The sequence below is a fragment of the Camelus dromedarius genome, chromosome 3 (assembly GCF_036321535.1).
Source record: "Camelus dromedarius isolate mCamDro1 chromosome 3, mCamDro1.pat, whole genome shotgun sequence".
NCBI classification, from domain to species: domain Eukaryota; kingdom Metazoa; phylum Chordata; class Mammalia; order Artiodactyla; family Camelidae; genus Camelus; species Camelus dromedarius.
The window spans coordinates 5,286,307-5,308,383 of record NC_087438.1 but is presented as its reverse complement, the minus strand read 5'-3'; the positions used below and the strand labels follow the sequence as shown (position 1 = coordinate 5,308,383).

At 43.4% G+C, this 22,077-nt stretch overlaps 1 protein-coding gene across 2 annotated transcripts in view; it reads right to left on the bottom strand.

The window, feature by feature from the left end:
- The window catches only part of ADCY2 (adenylate cyclase 2), a 378,996-nt gene that overhangs the window by 104,986 nt on the left and 251,933 nt on the right, over positions 1–22,077 (bottom strand). For both annotated transcript variants that reach the window (XM_064479397.1, XM_064479401.1), the window contains exons 6-11: positions 17,982–18,093; positions 13,725–13,852; positions 8,715–8,873; positions 7,798–7,930; positions 6,258–6,434; positions 2,449–2,492 (exon numbers count right to left, since the gene is read on the bottom strand). In XM_064479397.1, coding sequence (XP_064335467.1) covers positions 2,449–2,492; positions 6,258–6,434; positions 7,798–7,930; positions 8,715–8,873; positions 13,725–13,852; positions 17,982–18,093 — 753 coding nt within the window. The remainder of the gene's footprint in view (positions 1–2,448; positions 2,493–6,257; positions 6,435–7,797; positions 7,931–8,714; positions 8,874–13,724; positions 13,853–17,981; positions 18,094–22,077) is intronic.

Here is a 22,077-nt window from a genome sequence, read left to right as displayed (position 1 = left end):
GGTAATCCAGTTACATTACATCATTGTTTGTGGATTCCTACCTTCAGGTCCTGCCTTCTTGAAACAGGCCAAGGGCAGGTTTGGTTCAAAAACAGAATACTATTAAGTGGTCCACCTAGAGACACCAAGCCCACTGAATGAAGAGGTTTCAGCATGCCAAATTCCAAGCTAAATTTGGAAGCAAATTAATTTTGATCCCTCTCTTAGAAAAAGCAAGGAATCTTAGCAGTCCCCCAGTGGGGCTCATTCTCATCTGAGGAGCCACCTTCAGTAAACTGATGACTCTTCATTTTAATTTTATCAGCCCCTTGCCTGCACTTGAGATTCTCGACTTCCACTGGGTGGCTTTCTTTTTTGAAAAGTCTCACCAAGTCTAAGAAGAAACAGTGTAAGCGCCTTAAGGTCACAGGAAAAGGTAATCCTCCAGCCATATGCCCAGGGCTAACAGTGGCACCATCTCTGTGAATCTGTTAGGATGAGCTAAGATGATGCCTGTGCGGTGCGGTAACTGTGGCACACGGAGTTCCTGATAAATGCACATTATTATGCATCCTTTGCATTCACTCGTTTTCTGGATAGCAGTTCTTAACACGTAGATAGTTTCCTTGTCTCCACAGGTTTGTGACCTCTCCTACAGAAATGACAGGATACCCTGGGGGCTGGTCACGCACCCACGAGGAGCTCTTAATTCACCCACCAGCGCCCTGTTTCTCTGGCTTCCAGTGTCTCAGCGTTTCCCACCTTCCTGCCCCTGGCCCCACTGTTGGCTTCCCCAGTACTCGCTGTCCCCAAGCCCTCTTTCCAATTCCTCTCCATTCTTTCTCCTGAAGAGGTCCTGCATTATCTCAGATGATGCTCCACTGCCCTGTGATGCCAACTCACTGCCAGGCTGGAGGCTCAGAGAGGTTTTTTGACCTCGGCCGTGTTACAAAGGCGGGATGTGCCGGGGAAGCCCAGGTGAGGCTGGCTCGGAAGTCGAGCTTTCTCCATGACGCCTGGGGCCACCACAGATCAGCCACCACAGAGGAAGGAGTCTATAGGGAGGAGGCTCTCCGTAGGGCAGGCAGGACAGGGGAGCCGCTAGGAACGCGGGCTTTGGAGTCACAGAGCCTGGGCACACCATGGCCTTGCCTCCCCAGACGCATGACTCTGGTCGTTCTTCTAAACTAGAACGTCAGTACCCACTTCCTAAAATGACAAGGACAACAGCATCTACATTGGAGTGACCCTGCAGGGATGGATTCAGATTTTCCATCTGCCGGTGTAGATAAAAATAAGAGCTTATGCTCACTCAGAAGACACTGCCACAGAACACCGCGCTGCACCAGGCACTTCCCCCAGTAACTTCAGGAAATAGATTCTTAGAGCAAACCTGCAGCGAGGAGCAGACAGATCACAGGACACAGCGAATATAAAGAGAAAGGGTGTCCGTGACACTTCTGCGGGCAGTTGCTGGCAGGTGAGCTCGCATCTCACTGGCCTGAAGAGTCATGCCTCCTCAAGGCACGTGACGGGGTCCAAAATACTCCTTAAAGTGGCTTAAGTTCTCTCTAATAGGGCATTTGCCACGTAAAAAAATAACAATTCAAAAGGCCAAGGACCCAATTATCCCTATAACATAGGCCTATAATTTTATGTGTCAATGCTACATTTCAGATTTTACACAAAATACAAGTTAGAGCTCATTACAGCGAAAGTGAAATCGCACAGAGGGACGTGGACTCGCGTGCGCTGTCTGCGAGGACTTAGCAGGTAACGATCCAGCTAGTTATGTTCATCTTTTGCTTTGATGTAACGCATTTTCTACAGGAATAAACTCCCGTCTCTGTGGGGCAAGAAAGGCTGACTTAAGTTTTGGGCCTTTCATTCATTACCCTAACATCTTCAATAAGAAATACTTAAGTCCCAGACCAATGCTGAAGAAGAACCCTGAGCCTCAAAAGCTAGAGGAACACAGACGAGAGAAAGGACTGGTGCCCATGACCTCGTGGAAGACGACAGGCAGCAGGGCTCCCGGACACCGGCAGGAAGGCTTTTTACATTTCTGAACAGCGTGAGCTACATTTCTTTTCACTACAGAAATGCTGGACTGATCTGGGTTTTACCTGGAAGATTTGACACAAAAATGCCCTATGAAGTAACATACTCATTTTAAGAAAATTCAATTCTTGACTGACTACAGACTAACATTAAGAAGCAGCGTCTAAGGAAACAAAAGTTCTCAAGTGTTTACTAGGCAGCATTCTCCTTCCCCCTCTCAATGCTAATAAAACGACACCAATAATCCTATTTTTAGAGGCTGAAAGCAACTTAATAGGGCTTTTCACAAGTAGCTGCTCTTTTTTTCCAAAGTAGCCTTCAAAATGACTGTAATTGATAATTACTTTGAGAAATAAGTTAAAAAAATGAAGCATTTAAAAAATCAGAAAGTGGAACAATGTACCATACCTTAAAGTGCGGTTTTGAAAATTATGCTGACCCATTGGTACATCCTGTTAAAAAAAACAAAAAGGTTATGAGCTGCCAAAACCATACTTTAAGAATCTTGCAATGGTAGTGATGTATAACATACTTTTTTTTTTACCACAGAAAATATAATTTAGGTAACAAATAATTACCCATGTGGAGAAAAAGAACTTAATTATAAATGTGAAACAAGATTAAACGGTCAGTTTATATTTAGAATGTTGGAAGAATCAGGATTGTTGTCTGGACTTTTAAACTTTACATCCTGAACACAGATGAACTTATTTACAAAACAGAGACACACTCACAGACATAGAAAACAAACTTACCAGTGGGGAAACGGGGTGAGGAAGGATAAATCGGGAGTTCAGGATTGGGAGATACTAACGACTATATACAAAATAGACAGACAACAAGGTCCTACTCTATAGCACAGGGAACTGTATTCAATACCTTGTAACAGCCAATAATGAAAAAGAATATGAAAAGAAACATATATATATATATATATATATATACACATGTATATATGTAAATGATTCACTATGCTGTACACCAGAATTTGACACAACACTGTACACTGACTAGACTTCAATAACAAAGGGGCTCTGCATTTTGATCAGGAATGTGAGAAACCTGACTTCCTCTCAATAATAAGTAACAGTGAAATTAAACAAAAAAAATAACATCCTGATATGTGCAGATATGATTTCAAACACTGCAGAAGACTGTTACAAGGACTGTCATGAAAGTTACTGTAGGCAACTTAAATCATGTGGAAATGTAGTTTTGGCATCAGACAAAAATTTTAAAAATGCTTTAAAACACAAACATAATCACAAAATCTGTAGTCAATTCTTATCACTGAACTGAGCTGTTTAGAAATGGTACCATGGGTTAAGTATGTGAAATCAAGAATCGTTGAACATATATATATGTTTTATTCTTTTATATATATATATATATATATATATAAAAGAATCATTGATGAAAGGAAGATATCTACATAAGAGTCCTGAAAAGAACCAGTGAGAGGCAGACACTGAACCCACGGCCAAATGTGCAATAATAGACTTAAAAAAAACCAGGTTCACTTTCATACATTTGTGGTGGAAATTAAAAGTTGGAACAAAGCAGCTCTGAAGAAGCTTTTCTCTGTGGCTTTGATCTCCAAGGTGGGATCAGGAAATGTATTTACCCGAGGGAAGGTAAGGCTTAAAAAAATAATAACTGAACTCCAAGTTTTATTACATAACGTGAAATAATGCATTATTCACCAGTTCTATCAATGTTAAATCAAGAGTCAATGAGGTTCTGCATCGGGGATTAGACGAAATAACTTTGGTAATGACAGTTGTTCGACCCTGGAATGTCTTAATAGGAATGCCAATGAGCATCCATGTTGCTGCAAATGGCATTATGTTGTCGGTTTTTATGGCTGAGTAGTATCTTACGGTAGCTCACAGAGAAAACAATGTGACAATGAATATATATACGTTCACATATAACTGAAAAATTGTGCTCTACACTGGAATTTGACACAACATTGTGAAATGATTATAAATCAATAAAAAATGTTAAAAAAAAAAAAAAGAACGCCAATGGGATCTTTCTGAAAGTGAGTGAGGGACGCGGCGAAGTCGCGGTCCTGTGGGCTTCGTGTGCTAAGCGAAGCCTCAGGATTTCCTCCAGGCGTCCTCCTTCGCCGCTAAGGCGGCACCGAGGCTCTGTATCCGTGACTGGTCAGGGAAACTGAGCTTGCTCCAGAAGTCTGCTGACTTTTACACACAACCTCCTGAAGCTCAAAGTACTGGCAGCTCTCTCCTGAAGGAGGCACCTTGGCCCCCACGTGGCCACAGACTTAAGTCAGGTGGAAATCTTTCCCTGGGGGCCATGCTGACAGAGTAAGGGAGACAGTCACTCTGAAGTCCTGAGACAATGAAGCCTGATAAGAAATTAGCAACCACAGCGACAGCAGCAGCACGCTGGAAACGCAAGGTCTGTTTTCACAGGTCCACGTATGAAACAGCACGGAAATCATGTTCACATATTTATATATGATTCCTGTTTCTTGAAAACCAACCTACAAACCAACCAACCAACCAAGCAAACAGCACACCAACCACTCAACCAATCATCGGCTTATAACAAATCAGTGAGAGACGTAGTTATTAGCCATTGGTGCCGACAATAAATGCAGTGTTGAGACAAAAGTATCCAATTTTTTTCACAGGAGGGACAGAAGCACCCATTGGCCCCGACACCTAGATTCCAGGCTCTTGGAATGCTTTCCTCTAACAAGCCTAGCTGCTGGAAGGCCCCAGTTGCCCCTGGCCCCACTCGTTGGACCTTTTCTCTTCTTACGATCTCACCCAGCTCTGTGGCTTCAAGCATCATCTAGAACCTGCCGACTGTCAGTCACAGTTCCAGCTGGGACCTCTGCCCCGACTTCCAGACTTGCACATCCGAATGCCACCTTCCCAGCGGCACTTAGATGACTAAAAGGCATACGGATTGGAAGATGCCCATTAGCAAAGTCTGGATTTTTCCATTCCAAATCACTGGACCTTTCCCGAGGGTCTGTCATCTCAGTTAACAGTATCATCATCCTTCCAGGTGCACAGCCAAAAAAAGTACGGATTCATCTCTGATCCTCCTTTTCACACACCTCCACTCCATCACCAAGTCTTATTTGCTCCACTTTTAGATTACATACCGAACTTGCTTCTGTTTCCACTACTAAAATCTCAGCACAAGAGGGGACCATCCTCACCTGGACCCCAGCCCTCCTGCTCCGCCACCCAGAGCACTAATTATACTATGCCCGTTCCTTGCTTAAGACCCTCTAACAACTTTCCACTGTATCAGAACAAATTAGACATGATTACCTCAGAGCCTCTCACCCCTAATGACCTCCTTTTGCTGACTGCTGATGAAGTTGAGAACAAAGGAAGTTGAGAGAACTCAGACAAAACAAGAACGCTAAGCCCTGCCTACTGGGCTTGGGCGTGTGACTGCGACGTGCTGGGAGGTGCGCGACACAGGGAGATGGGAAATACTCGCTTTTCTCTGGCATTTTTTTTCTCATCAGCTAATAAGAATTATCTAACATCCCATTTTCTAGTTCACCCCAACGGCACCCTGCATACAGTTATTGCCATTCTACATGAAATTTTACTCAGAGAATTTTAAAAAATCTGACTATACCATTGGGGTTATTCTAAGTGATTACTGTATTTACTTTTCCCTCGTGAGTTTTTCTGTTTTCCGTCTGCATTTCAGCCATCTGACGGAAAACGTCCCTGTTGTAAGGAGCACTGGGACTTTATTCCCTGTTGGAAGCTAGAATGATGTAAATGAGGAGCTACTACAGCAGGACGCACGCTGCCCCTGCCACAGCCTGGACACACGGGTGATGCAGAGACAGTTCTAATGAGGCTGCACAAACCCCAAGGACACCACGCCTTCCTCTGGTCTTTTATCAAGATGCTCAGGCTTTCTACCTCATGATAGCAAAAGCAAAACACAAACTTGGGTCAAAACAAAAGAGTTCAATTATATTCAGTTACTACACTGTCTTGGGCTTGAAGTTCTAATGCAAAATCATCCTAGGTTAAAACCCTCAGCAACGCCAGGCTGGCGCTCGTGGATGTCTGTCTGAGAGCTATTGGTAAGGGGCCTCTCCGAGAAGACGGTACGCTGGCCTCAATACAGGCAAAAGCAATTACGGCAGGAGATGCCTTTTGCTTTGGGGAACTAGCTGTGGCCCAGCACGGGGGTGGGGGGGGTACCGTGGTGCTGATCTTGCCGTTCTCCGTGGTCATGCTGTCTCTGTGATGCAGGTGTGCAAAGGGCTTGGCCGCCCCCCAGGACTCCAGGTACCGGGTCATGCGCACGGAGGCCCGCATCTTGGCTCCGTCGAGGGTGTGCCGAGGCCTGAAGAGGTGCTGGGGACTCCGTCGTTCTCCCTTGGGGTGAGAAAGGAAGTGCTACACCTGGTACATACACCCGCCCTCCGTCCTGCTCCGCCCCCCAAGAAGTTCCTCTGGCTAAGCATCGTGCCATCACCCTCCATGGCTTCCGCCCTCAGTCCTTCAGCGTGACTGGTATTCAGTGTCACAAGCTGCTTCAGCTGAGTGATTTTTTTTCAGACAGCAAGACTTACCTGTAATTGAAACTTAGGAACAAATAATAGCCATTTTAAAGGCCATTTTAATAAAGTTAATTCTTCAACAGAATATGCTGATCTGTTTCAATGTTTTCTTGATGGTTGTGTTTTTTCCTAAAGTGATGGCTGTAGAGAAGGGGCTGTTTTTGGATGCTAAATGGCCTCCAATACCCACGGTGTTCTTTGCTTGAACACAGCGTTCTTTGTACACCATTTTTTTTCATACCTTTCCCTGCACCACCCCCTGCCCCACCACCTCAGAATTCTTCCTGCTTGCCACACATCTGTCTCCAGATCAGCTGTCAAGTGAGTGGGAAGTTTGTCTCCAAGGATGAAACTGAGGTTTTAGGGAGGCTGTTGTGACTAAACAGCCATACACTTGATCTCGTGGATTTTGTGACACTGGTTTTGACAATTCAGGGGTGTTTCTTGCTGATATCTGCACTATTTACCAAGCCCGTGATTTCAAGGAAGTTACATAACCCCTCAGAGCTTCAGTTTTTTAATCTGTGAATAGCAATAATACTCAGTTGGCAGGAATTTGAAAAAGGGTGAAAAATGAGAGCCCTAAGCCCCCTGCTCTGGTGCGACACGTGGCGTGAAAAGGGTAAGAGACAGCCACTGTCTGCACGGGTGGGATGGTCTTCCGGGTCAGGAGGGTTTCACTGTATCAAAGTTAAACGTCTGCACAGAACGTACTCACACAAATGTGTATGTGATATTTAGCTGTGAATCTTTTAGAAATGTCTGCTTTCCCTTTTTCTTATCTTTTCATCCTACTTCACCTCTTTCGATTTTTATCATCTGAAGCCCTGAGAAAAATCTTCACCTTTCTTTAATTTCCCGACAGTCAGTCAGGACCCATCGTGGACTTTCAGAAGCATCACGGACCAACATACACATTGATTAACACTGACTAACACACACAACCTCGTGACACAGAAAATACCCCTGTCATATAAACAAGCAATTCATGCCGACTGTTTCTTTAATAAATATTTGAGTTCATAGCTACAAAACCTATATGCATTTAAAGCAATTTTAGAGGCAAAGATTAGCAAAGAATTACTCTTGACTAAAAACACTTTTCCATGCCAGTAATTTGTCCCTTTCCCTTGTAATCACGGAAGTCATAAGCTAATTACAGATTCAACAAGACTGACCTTGGGGTTGATTACAAAGTAGGTTTTCACCAGGTGCTGCTTTAAATATGGGTCCCTGATGTCGCCATCTCCTTCCTCCACTTTATAAGCCCCATTCAAGTGTTCCAGGGTGACCGAAGAAATGTGAACACGTCTGAAATTCCATTTTAAAACCACAATCAAGACAGAGAAGAAGGAACGTGCAGGAAGATTTTCTACTTATTTGTGTTTTCAGAAAGGATCTCTCCTTCCCCAAGTGAAGGAAAGGTTACGTGTTCTTGGTAAAATTGACTATAATTAAGGCTTACAGTCTCTTAGCCACTGCGTTGGAAATATGCTCCCAGATGTCACTCGCTACGAATATTGGGAGCTTCTCTGCACTTGCAGAAACCCACATGGCGAGTTACAGCAAATAAAACCTGATCATAGCAAATTTGGGGGTATGAGGGTATTTTTTTGAAATGCATGCCAAAGTCATTTTAGGAAGTGTGCAGATCCGTACAAAAGAATGGGCTTTCTTTCTTTTCCCTTATTTTTATGCTTCTGTAAATCATAGCACCTGCATCAAGATTCCATCTATCCAGGTGGTACAGTCTGCTTATTTTAATAGAACTGGTTTCAGAGGTTATCAGCAATAGAGAGAAATGCCATTTCTGCACTGCACTATGAAACATCTTTAACTGAGGTCTCTATTCGTAAATATGCAAGTAAGTGAAAGTCTGTAATTATGATCTGATATCCACATTCTCTGGCCACGGGTCATGGGGGTGGTGGAACTGGGGCTTGAGAGTTCATGTTCCTCTGGTTAATGTAAGAGTCCACTGGGCAAGAGTGCCCTGGTGCTAGCTGACCAAGGCAAGGGAGATCTCCAAGCCCTGAGCAGTTACTAACCTGTCCGCCTATTATTCCTAACCCAGAAAGCCAGCATCCCGCCTTACCCAGGGACCCCTCCGGCCTCCATGTGATTGGCCAGGGTGACGTCGTGGGACCACACGTCGTACTGCCACTTCTGCAGACCGATCACGCCGCAGAGGACATTCCCGGAATGCACGCCCACACGCATGTTGATGTCAACTCCGGTGGCGTCCCTCACTTTCCTAAAGAGAAGGAAATCACATCACCCTCTAGGCATAGCCTCTTCTTCCGTTAATTCTTGGTCAATTTTCCAGGCATTTTCTTATTCAGAATTTCTCAGACTGTCAGAAATACTGTTATGAATTCCCCTCGTGGCAGAGGATTCCTGCTCTGAGCCTAGAGGAGGGGCCTTCCTCTCTGGCTACCACCCGTCTAAACCATGAGTGCCAAGCTCCGCCTGCTAAGGCATCAGGCCGGCCGTGGCCATGACGCAGCATTTTGGTCGTAACTTCTAGTTTTTCAACCAGCATATATCAAGCACTGATCACGTGCTGACACCTCCTTGGAATTTTCCTAGTGGACCCGTGTGTACTGTCTTGAACTGTGAGAAACCTTATTTGTTACTTGCCTTGTACATCAACAAACAATCTTAGATGCCACTTGCAATTCTAGTGCTTAGCATGACCTACATCCCCAGTGAATACGTTCTGTTGGTGACGGACAATACAGCTTATTTGTGAGCTTAATAATGACTTAGCCTGAATGGAAAATGTTAAAAAATAACCAGGAGATTAAAGCTTTTCAATTGTGCACATTCTTTAACAAAAAAAAGAGAAGAATAAAAAGCTCTTAAAAGCTTTAATCATGCATAAGGTATCATTCAAAAGAAACTAATTTTTAAAAATCATTTAAAAGCGACTTTGGGACCCTGTCACCAATTCATTAAAAGAGACAAATGAAGGACTTCCTTTAAGGGAAAATGGCAATGCTTGGCAACACTTATTTGTTTTTGGCAGATAGATGCATTTATCAATTAAAATATTATGGTAAAAGAAGAGTGCAGGAAAGTGTCCTTAGTTACATGGAGAGAACCACCCCCAGAGGAAGCGTGGGGGAAAGCTGTGATGCTGACTGCTCCCCACGAGGAGACGGGGTTGCAGTAAAACGACCCTGGAACTTCCCAGAATGACACAGGCATGCAAGTCATGCCTAAATGATGAAGAGCCACCAGCTGAGCATTCTACTGAGAAAAAGAACGGGTCTATGATGTAAAAATAAGTGGGCTCCTGAAATATGGGCATAGAAGGTTGTTTCCCTTTGCATCCCTTCCTTCCTATCTTCCTTTTCTGTTTTTTTTTTTTCTCCATAAAAAAGACAATGATTCTAGTTGAGGCACTTTGAAAATTGTCCAGACCCTTCATTCTTGCTCACGAGAGGAGCATCAACACAACACAGGAGACCTGGGCTGCCCCCCCACCTGCCCCCCAACCCCCGCGGTGAGCGCTGCCCTGCTGGGCACTGCCTGCTCCTCCCCTCTGCGCTTCTGCTCACACCGCGCGCTCCCTGCGCCGCACTCCCCTGAGCCTCCCTTCCCAGACCGGCCTGGGGCCTCAGGCCAGTTTGCCTGGTTCTCCCATCCGTGACTGAGGCATGACCTCATCCAAGAAGGCTTTCCAGTCTCTCCCTCCTGGTTGAGGTGGGCATCCCTCCTACGTGCTCCAACCCCTCCGAGTACAGTCAGCACTCCCTGCTGCTGTCCACGTCTGCTCTCAGAGTGTCAGCCCGAGAGGACACAGACACAGGCTACCCATCAGCAGGTTCATTCAGGACCTGGTGCAACACAGACACTTAATACAAGTTTATTAATTGACCCAGGTCAGTTTTGAAGGATTTACTGTGTTTCTGTCTTTGGGAGATGACGATCCTGAAAAAACTGTTGCAGAACATTATTATGTTCTTAAGATTTTATGTCATTGAGAGAGAACAGTTCCAACCACATGGCATTTGTTTTTTTGGGGGGGTAATTAGGCTTATTTATTTATTTAACAAAGGTACCGGGGATCAAACCCAGGACCTCAGTGCATGCTATGCATGTGCTCTACCGTGAGCTATACCCTCTCCCCACCCATGGCATTCTTTTTATCAAAACATGATCATTGGAGAGCCAAGAGGGAATAACAAGGGATGACAAAGCCCTCTACAGCTGGCCGTTGGGACAGAATAGACTGGTTAATGATTCAACTCTTTAAAACAATCTCCTTGTGCTTCGTGTCTTTTTTTAGAAAAATGAGTTGATCAAAGGTTCAGATGAACTGACTGATTAAATGACTTAACGCACGTAGATGGCAGCCTGTGATCTACAGAAAAACGTTGGAATAACTGCTAAGAGCTTGCAACAATAGTAGCCAGCCTTCCTAGTTTTAAGGGGAGCTTTAATCACTTACAAACCAGAGTCCTGAATATTCCTTCCTTGATTAAGGACAGTTTACATTTTCATGACAGGAGAAAAAAAAAAGCCTCGCTAAGCGTTGGGAATATTCCCAAAGGGCAACGGACAGACAGACGTGCTTCTGCAGAGCTGACTCAGCTAACGGGGAACGGGGCAGCGGGTGAATGTGGAGGTCCCAACATGGCGGGACAAACACAGGCAAGGGTTCCTGGACCTACGTTGCTGGTTCTTACAAAACACCCGAGATAATCTGGAAAAATTCCAAGTGCCAAGTGCATGCTTTCTCTGCATCAGCTTAAAAAATAAACTTCCTGTATTCATGCTCATCTGTGGCTGAATAAATGGGGCTGGAATTGCTCTCATCTCTGGATGTGAGAGAGAACAAAGAAGTTTGAAATCCGCTGAGATGCTCTCTCTTAATGAAGGTGCAGCAAGACACCCTACTATTGATCACCTTGTCAACTGTGCATGAGCCGAACAGGGGATATACTACAACGGGTGCAGAAGCCTCCGGTCAAGGATTGGGACACACGGCCATTACATCTGAAGCTTCAGTTCAGGTATAAGAAAGAGTTCTGGGAGTTTGCTCAACGCTGCTGGCATCACTGAGATGCTGGACACATGAGACACCACCGATGCATCTAACATAAATGGATAAAGAAGGTGGTACATACATACAACGGAGTATGATTCCATCACTTGGAGGAATGAAGTATGAACACAAACCACAGCATGAATGAGCCTCGAAAACATCATAGCAAGTGAAACAAGCCCGACACAAAAGGACAAATATCGTACGATTCCACTTACATGGACCATCAGAACAGGCACATTTGCAGAGGCAGAGAGTCAAACAGAAGTTACCAGGGGCTGAGAGGAAGGGGATGGGCACTTGCTGTTTAATGAGTAGAGCTTCTGTTTGGGATGATGAGAAGGTTCTGGAAGAGCAGACAGTGCTGATGGTGGTATGACATTTTGAATGTGCTTAATGCCATCAAATTGTACATGTGAAAACGGTTCAAAGGGAAGTATTTATGGTATGTATATTTCGCCACCATAAAAAAAACGTAACGACAACAAGAGATACCACGGACGACCTGATGACGTGCCAGGGGACAGAACGTAAGGGGTCCTTATCCTAAAGGCGCTTCAACATGCTGGGTTTACAGAAGCAACACAACCGGAAAACAGCTGATTCCAAAGCAGACATTTCGCTTCAGTAAAAGGGTGGGTAGCTTAACCCAGTGCTACTGATGCAGAGAATCCTGCCTTTCAGCAAACTCATTCGTGGAATCCACTTCATCTCATGTTGAAACCAACACTGAGGCTGCCTCCAGGGTGGGTTATAAATTTGAGAAAATCTGTTAGTTCTACTGATTGAATTCACTTATACCCAGACCTATGGTGCCGTGAACAGTTAATTCATTCTGAAATAGAGTTTAAAAGCCTTTTTTTTATGTTTCAGAGAAGACAAGTTATTTACTTATGGGAAGAAGCAGGAATATTTCTTTTGAGAAGCTGAGGCCACCCTGACCACCCCTCCCTTCTTGATTCTTTCTTCAATTCCTCTTTATTCATTTGCCTCCCACTCCCTGATCTGTCCCACAGTGGCCTGTGACAAACGCTTAGGTCTGAGGACCCCCCTGAGGCTGGGGGCTTCGTTATTCTTCCTGGGACAGCACTGGGAAACCCACCGACCAACCGTTCAGTCCATCTCAGCACACGACCAACTTACACCAAGGACTAAACACAGTGTCAACTGGATTTGTTGCTTTCTCACTTAAAGTCTCATTTATTCTAACCCTGAGATAAGGAATTATAAGATCAAGCACATAATTTGTATCCTGTTTAGACCAAAAATATGTGAGGGTAGCGGAAAATCACTTGACCAAAACTAGGCAATTAACCCCACCCCCAAGCTGAAATCTTTCAGTCACACAACCAACAAACATGAGCTTTTATCCAAGCATGTCCTGGCTTCTACGAAGGTATCATAAAGAAGTATGCATTATAGTACCAGCAGTGAAAATGAACTGTTCCTCACGTTTTTACCCTCTCTACTTGTCAACTGTAATGACAACATTATTCTTTGTAAGCAAGATCTTCTCTAGAATTAAAATCAAAGAAACCATAGATACAAGGCAGAAAGCTATTATGGATGTAGACTGAAACTGCATTCACAGAGCTGAGCGTGTTTGACTAGAAGCAGTAATTCTGGACTGGATTTTGATATTAATTATAGTCTGATGGTAAAAACTTGCTCTTACAATTTGTGTGTAGCCCTATTACTTGTCAGAAATCAAGAGAGATGCTAAGAGTACAGCCTTTTTCCTAAAGATGGAAGAAGACATTTAAATTTAAAAAAAAAATCACCTCTGAAACAAACGAATGAAATGAAACCTTCCCATAGGTTTCTAACTCAGTTTTGCTGTGACCTAAGGCTAATAATAACAAGATAAAACACTTACAGAAGTCTTACTTTGGACTGAGTTCTCATATGCAGTAAGTGAGTCTCCACACATTTATATTTAAATGTATAATAGCGTAGTTAGTGCCAGTAGACAGAAAAATAGAAATAGTTGTGAGAACTACAACTAAAATTTACTCAACAGTTAACAAAGGTCTAACTAAGCAACACACTTACTTTATGGCTTCGCACATGTCCAGTCCCATTTTCACACAGTTCTTGGCGTGGTTAGGGAGAGAGATAGGGAGTCCGGACACACAGTAGTAGCAGTCTCCTAAAATCTTGATTCTCATGCATTCATTCTCCTGGAAGAAGAAATCACAGAATCCCAGGTGCATTAAGCACTTACATAATGATCCCCATTTCCCAAACACCACCACGTGCCAGTGTCACCGGCACTGTCCCAGGGAATAGGGTCTGTAGGGCGAGAGAAAGGAGAACTAGTTGAGTTTCCTTTCATTACCCACCCAGACTGGGCCACCCTCGCCCGCTTGCCCAGTTACCACAGCAGGGAGAGCAAGGGAAGTGAGCAGAAGAGGAAAGCTGAGAGAGTGTTCCGGGATGAGTACACTGAACACTGCAGAGGCACGTGAAGATAGGACCAGTCTCTTTCATCCGAACATCCCCAAATGTTGACAGTGAAATCAAACATTCGATGCAGGATAGGAAATGATCATCAGAACTCAACTGGAGTTAGAATCTGATGTCATTCCCCATCACAGTCGCAGTTTTCTTCATTTCTTTTAAAGCTGAAGCACATTCTTACCTGCAGACATGAAGCTTCTGACAAACATCCCTACAATGTAATAAGCCGCCATTCAACATCGCCAAGAAAGTGAAAACTCAATTCTGATCTCAGGTTAAATCATCGTTTGAATATAAAGTTAGGCTAACTCATTATTTTCTTTGGCTGGATTATATTTATATTATAACCTGAGGTTAACTTCATTCATGTGCATCAATCCTACTTCCATTTCTAACCTTTTCAACCAGCTTGTAGACTCTTCACTGCCATTAAAAATAAAGAGTACAAAGATGTACTAAACACAGCTTTTCTCCCTCAACATGCACACAGGCTTGTGCATAAATTGAACAAATCTGAAATAATAAAATGAACATAAGAGCTTTCTGTTCTTTAGTATGTGTTAGGTTTACTGAAGGTTGTGTGTTCTTCTTTCCGTCTCATAGAGAGCTTCTGGATTTTCACGCTTGTCCACAGCACTATAGGTGATGTGGTAGTAATTCCTGAGAACAACGTTTACATTATAAAAGGTAAAAGACTGCTTACTAACAAGGCTTTCCCTCCCACACTTTCCTAAGTATGCATTCTGAGTCTAGAAAACAGGAAGATTAATAATAGTGAATTCTTGGCACTCTTAGCAAAGATCAGTTGACTACATACGCATGGGTTTATTTCTGGTCTCCTTATTCTGTCCCATTAGTCTATGTGTCTGTTTTTAATACCAGTATCATGCTGTTTTGATGGCTGTAGCTTTGCAATATATTTTGAAATCAGGAAGCATGATGCCTCTAGCTTTGTTCTCCTTGCTCAAAATTGCTTTGGATATTTGAAGTCTCTTGGGGTTCTGCATACATTTTAGGATTTTTTTCTATTTCTGTAAAAAATAGGATTGGCACAGGTTTTTTTTTTAGGGATTGCATTGAATCTGTAGGTGGCTTTGGGCATTGTGAACATTTTATTGATATCAATTCTTACAACTCATGAACTTGAACTGTCTTTCTACTTATTTGTGTCTTTTTGGATTTCTTTCATCAATGTTTTATAGTTTTCACTGTATAAGTAATTCTTCTGTTTTTATTCTTAAGTATTTTATTCTTTTTGGTGATAACATAAATGGAATTGTCTTCTTGATGTCCTTTTGAGATTTCATTCATAGAAACTGTGTTCGTAGAAACACAATTAATTTTTGTATGATGGCTTTGTATTCTGCAACTTTACTGAATTTAATTATTTGTTCTAACAGATTTTTGTGGACTTTTTAGGGTTTTCTATGTATAAGGTCATGTCATCTGAAAATAGAGATGATGGTACTCCTTCTCTTCTTATTTGAATGTTTTCATTTCTTTTTCTTGCCTAATTGCTCTGTCTAGGACTTCGAGTACTATGTTGAACAGAAGTGGTGAGTGCAGGTATCCTTGTCTTGTTCCCAATTTTAGAGGGAAAGTTTTCAGTTTTTCCCTAGTAAGTATAATGTTCACTGTGGACTTTACATAAATGGTTTTATTGTGTTGATGTAAGTTCCTTCTATACCTTATTAGTTGAGAGTTTTTATCATAAAAGGGCATTTAACTTTGTCAAATGCTCCTTCTGCATCTACTGATTGAGATGATCATAAGATTTTTATCTTTTATTCTGTTAATATGGTATACGTCATTCATCGATTTGCTATGTTACCCAACTTGCATCCCAGGGATAAATCTCATTTGGTCAAAGTGTGTGATCTTTTTAATGGCTGTGGAATTTGACTTGCTAAGTGAAATAATCCAGATACAGAATGACAAATACTATATGGTACCACTTTGAGGAATCTAAACTGGTCAAACACAGAAGCAGAGAGTAGAGTAGTGGGGGCCAGGTCTGGGGAAGGGAAAGTGGGGAGGTGTTGGTCAAGGGTACGAAGTATCAGTTATGCACGATGCATAAGTCCTAGAGATCTGCTATATGTACAGCATGGTGTATGTAGTTAATAATACTACACTGTAGACCTAAACCTTGGTTAAGAAGGTAGAGCATATGTTAAGTGTTTTAATCACAAAATGATAATGATAATAATTATAATTAAAAGGGCAAAAGGAAACTTTTGTAGGTGATAGATATGCTTATGGTGTAGATTGTAGTGATGGTTTCATGGGTATATCCCTAAGCTCAATAAGTTGTATATATATTAAATACGTCCAGCTTTTTCTATGTCAATTACACCTCATTAAAGTGGTTAAAAAATGACAGTGAATGAGTAATGATGCTGAGTCCCTTAACCTAAAGTCGTGCTTTATGTAGTATTCATTCGGTGGACTGAGCTATCTGTTTGCTTACGATGCCTTCCAACTCCACGGTCTTGAATTATGAGCCATGAACTGATATCCAAAGCATGCTGCTCCCAGAGATCAACAATGGATGGACCAAGCGGATGCTTCTTCCTAATGTGAGCAGGCAGTCCAACAAAAATGACCTTTTATTAACTCAAACTTTCAAGACATTATTTGTTTTTTTCCCTAAAGATGAGTATCCCCAAAACTCAACCTCTTCCTTCGGTTTGGTAAAGGAAGGAAACAGAGCTGTATTCTTAATGGTCTTTTAAAAATCCCCAGTGAGATCTGTCCTGGTCATCTGGGCATAATGCACCTCACGGGGAGCTTGACGGAAGAGTGACTCTGCAAACACCTGCAAGCCAGATTTATCCTGAAAAGGCTCAGCTGGAATGTTCTGTATTGTTTAACAGTGAGTGAAACCTCATGATGAATTAAACTTAGAACTAACGCTTCCTCGTGTAAATAATGCATATTAATAATAAGTGTAATAGATGCTTGGGGTTTTTGAGCATGAGCTGCCTATTCTTCTTGCTTGGTTGGTCCTGCAATAAACCTTTCTCTGCTAAAAAAAAAAAATAAAGAAAAGAATAAAAGAAAGAAAGAAAAGAAAAAAAAGCATAAAAACATAATAAAGTATTTTTGTATTTTTGTTGGGAATAATTCAAAAACAAAATTAAGCTGACCAGAGATGTTTCCTAAGACAGAAGCAGAGGGCTAGCAAAAAAGAAAAAGAGTATCAACGTTCCCACCAGAACCCTAACAGTTCCAATAAATATGTCCAGAATAAGGTCTCGTGTGGTCTTAGGTCAGTTGCCATCATTCCCTCTCTGCGAACTGCCCATAAATGAGCATATGAATGGCAGATACTGAACTTACATTTCTGTGTAAGCGGTGCAAGGGTCAATGGAGAAAACTGACACAACAGTAAATAAAGGGCTTAGGGAGAAGCTATGTATCTTATTTTAGAGATTTTCCCAGGATGTTGCTTAGCACTATGAATATGTGATGGTTCTAACTGGAGAGGAAACCATGTTTCCAACTCCTTGACATCAAAATGCCTAAAAAGACAACCTTAGAACAGCAGAGTGCAGACATGCAAATCAAATCTCGTCATGTTGAAGGTATTTATTATTTGTCTGCTGAATTATACATAAGTGGAAGTTTTAAAAATAGATGAAAATGTATGCTAATAATATGCTGCAGCATTTCTCATTCCCAAGGTAGGTTTGAGACTTATCAGGGTTCAATGGCAGATAAATCCAACAAATTTACAAACAACGTTCCTAAAGGATGCTTTTAAGAAGAGGTAAAAAATTGGTAAGGGACCACAGAGAAAGTAAGCCAAGATTTTCTATAAAATAGAAGGCCATCACTAATACTCACCTTTGCAATTTGATCGAATTTTCCAAAGAGTTCATTCAGCATGTGGACTAGTTCTCCCGGGGAGCAGTCACTGGCCAGCCGGGTGAACCCAACAATGTCCGCGTAGAGGATGCTGTGGGAACGAACAGATGGGTGCAGTATTTGCAAGTTGATATTTGTTAAGCAAGTAATGGTAGTTTTTCCCATTAAAAAAGTGTAGTATCTTTATACTCTCTCTATATATTTTTGTAAGAAAAATGTCATTTCCCTGGGTAGGGAATACATAAACATTTTTCTAAACTTTCCCACCATTAAACATTTTTTTTATGTTAAATTTTTCTAATTAAAATTGGAGAAGACAAAGTCATGCAGTGCACTTTTTCTACTCTAGTCCACTCCTACCGATCACCTTTCTTCTCTCGGGGTCGAGGTTGGGGTCGGGGCCACCCTCCCCACCCGGGGGCCCCCCCCCCGGTTTATGTGGTCTTCATCCCGACAGTGCATTACACAGTCATAATTCTGAGATCAAATAGGGATCTTCTATTTGAATCATTACATGATTTTACATAAGAGTCCCTTAAGTAAAAGAAGTAAAGTCATAAGAGTCAAATCCTGTTTTTATTGATTTGAAGAAAAAATTCTGGGTTTCTTACCCCCTGCTGGGAGGGCAGATACAGCACGTCTTCCTAAAGTTCAGAGTTTAGTTGGGGGGAGGTGCATTAAACAAATAAGGACACCAACTGACGTCCGCTGACAGTGAAAATGAGTGCCAGAGCAGAAGACAGCAGAGAGCCACGAGCCAGAACAGAGCGGGCGGTGAGGGGCCCGACGGGCACTTAGGAAAGGACAGTGCCGCTTCGTGGGAGGGACAGGCTGGCGGGGCAGGTGTGAGGTTCCTAGAGTTCTGCACGTGCTCAGCTAACCTTGAGGGGTTGGGGCAGAGAAACACAGCCCCAGTTTGTGCGTGACAGCTTTGCTAGCATGATAAGCTGTTTATGATTTGTTGGAAGATGGTTTAAGATGGTCCGTGAGACAAAAATAACTACCAATTCCCACTCATGAGGAGAGGCTTTATTAAAACAAAAACAAAAACAAAAACAGAAACACATGTTTCTGAGGATGTGGAGACACTGGAAATATTAGGCACCTTGGTGGGAAAGCAAAATGGTGCATCCACTCTGGAAAACAGTACCATGTTTCCACAAAAAAAAAAGAAACATAGAATTACCATGTGATTCAGCAATTGCTGGGTATCTACCCCAAAGAACGGAAAGCAGGGACTCAAACAGACATTTGTGCACCCGTGTTCACAGCAGCATTATTCACAGTGGGCAAAAGGTAGGAACGAACCAAATGTCCCCTGACAGCGGATGGATGGATAAAGAGACTACGTGTCTACATACACTGGACTGTTACCCAGTCTTTAAAAGAAGTGCTATTCTGCCGCACTCCGTAACAAGGGTGGACTCTGAAGACGTCACACTGAGTGAAATAAACCAGACACAAAGGGACAAATACTGTATGACTCCACTGCTGTGAAGTGCTCGGAGCAGTCACACCTTGGAGACAGAGACCGGCACGGTGAACAGAGGTAGGGGTGGGGGCTTGTTGCTTAGTGGGTCCAGAGCTTCAGTTTGAAATGAAGAAAGTTCTGGACATGAATGGTGGTGATGGTTGCGGAACAATGTGAATGTGTGTAATGACACTGCACCGTACAATTTAAAATGGTTAAAACTGTGTTACGAATATTCCAACACAGTAAACAAATAGGGTGGTCCCATCAGCCTGGTAGCATGCAGAATACAGCTCTGTCTCTGCTGTGGGGCACACTCTGCTCTTTGTGCAAGAGTATACGACTGACGGCTTCACTCTGAAGGGAAGATCGGCTCCTCTGATGGCGGACAGAAGCCGGGTGGGGGAGCCCTCTGGTCCAGAAGAACCAGGGCTGCTGAACGGTTCTCCATTCAGATGGTGCTATGTCACCACCCCCACTTCTCCCACGGTCCCCCGCAGGGGCAGAGATCACGGATGCGGCCTCACCGTCCAAGAGGAAGCACTGCTCTGCTCGCTCAGAGACAGAGTGCCTGACCAGGCGATGCTGAGAAGCAGAACGTGAGAATGGGCGGTGGACTCCACCTCTTGCTGACGACCTCTCCTCATGCTTCCTGTGTCAAAACGTCAAGCCGTCAGGCTGAATGCAGATGTCCTAAGCTGACCCAGAACTTATTTGACAGCAGGGGGATCCCAACTGTATGCACGAAACTATGATGCGATGTGCAAAGGGTTCTGGTGGGGGAGGCGTGAGCACTGTGGGGGCACGTGGGAAGCACACCCCACACAGGCTCTGATCAGATCACCTTTAGAAAGATCACTCTGGCTGCAGCAACCTGGAGACAGGCAGGTCAGTGAGAAGCCTACCCTGTCAGTCCTGTGGAAGATCTGTAATCGGGGAAATGGAGAGAACTGAACAGATGTGGGAGACACACAAAGAGGAGAATGAGTCAGGCTTTGTCAGCAATTAGATGTTGTCGGGGCGGGTCTGGGAGACAAAAGGATTAAGGATAAAGACACACTGGGTTCGTACAACTCAAATCAAGTTTGCAAGGGAAGGTGAACTAGCTCCACTTTGGTTATGTTGAGTCTGAGGGTAGTTGTCAGCGCAACACCCAAGAGGAATCCACCCACTACGCAGGTGCTTACGGAAAGCTGTGGTTGAGTTCTGTGCCTTAGCGTCTTGGTGACGGTCACTAAAGTCCTGGGTGAGAGCTAGAGAGAACAGAGGAGTCAGGAGGGAGCCCTGAAGTGCTCTCATTTACAGGAGAGGCTAGATTTAGGGACGAGAAAACACAAAGGAGACTGTAGGGAGAGAAAAAGGGGATGCAATGCCATGGAAGCCAAGGGCCTCTGTAGAATGCTTTAAGTGCAAGGCCAAGGTGAACAGGCGCAAGGGTACCTGAACAATTAATGAGATAAGGATGCAGAAGGAAGTAATGCTCAGATTTGAGAACGTAAGACAGCTGAGGGTGAATTAAGGAAGAATGAGCGCTGTGACGGGGTGGGGGTTAAAGCCGGACAGCGGTGATTCGAGGAGGGGGAGAAAATAAGGAAGTCTAATCAGAGAGAGTGTGAGGAAAATCTTTCCAGAACCTGGGGCCATGGAATTCTTGGGAGAAAGAGGTAATTTCAGAGTTGGAGGGCGGCACTGGGGCAAGGGGTACGTGTTTGTTTTCAAAGACGTGATTGGCTTGTGAATGTTCCCGCACTAGTGGGGGGGCTTCAGAGGGAGCAACTGGGAGGGGCTACATTTACATCTATAGATTCTCCTCCACTTTCCCCTCACCCTACGTATTACTATTACTGCTGCTGTCATCAGTCAGTAAAGAACTAGTACATTTTATTAACAGGGAATGAATGCTTCATTGAATGAATCATCAAAGCAGAACTAAAAGTTATCAACTGATCTTCTTGGTCTATAAACCTAATAATTCTCATTAAAAAACCCTCAGGTATCGACCGAACCATCTGCATTAGCCATGCGTCGTGCCTGCTTTTCTGCTTAGTATACCTGTCCTGTTTCAGGACGAAAAAGCTGTATGTCTTCATAGTTCTTTAAAAAATAATTGGTACTCCATGCCATTTAAGCTTTTGTAATTCCTAAGTATGTAAGTTACTTTAGGATCTGAAATGCATTTTATGAATTTAGATTTAATTCAACGCTGTAGACATATTCCAGACAATCTCTGAAGGCAACTGAAGCTGCCTCACTCATCCTTTGCCTTAGTGTGGTCGTCAGCTTCCAAGATGGCGCCAGGGGTCCTCCCCTTGCGGTCCTCACACCCTGTACTGTCTTCTCCTATAGTGGACAGGGCTGACTTGCATAACCAACAGGATACGGCAGAAATGACCAGAAATGATCCTCCAAGGCTGGGCCATAAAAGATACTGCAGTTTCCATCTGGCTCTCTCTTGGATCCCTCCCTGTGAGGAAGCAAGTGGCCACACTGGGAGGATACTCAAGCAACCTGACAAAAAGCTGTATGATGAGGAAGTGAGGCTTCCAGCCAACAGGAAGTTACCTGCCAACCATGCGAGAAGCCACGTCGGAAGCAGATCCCCCA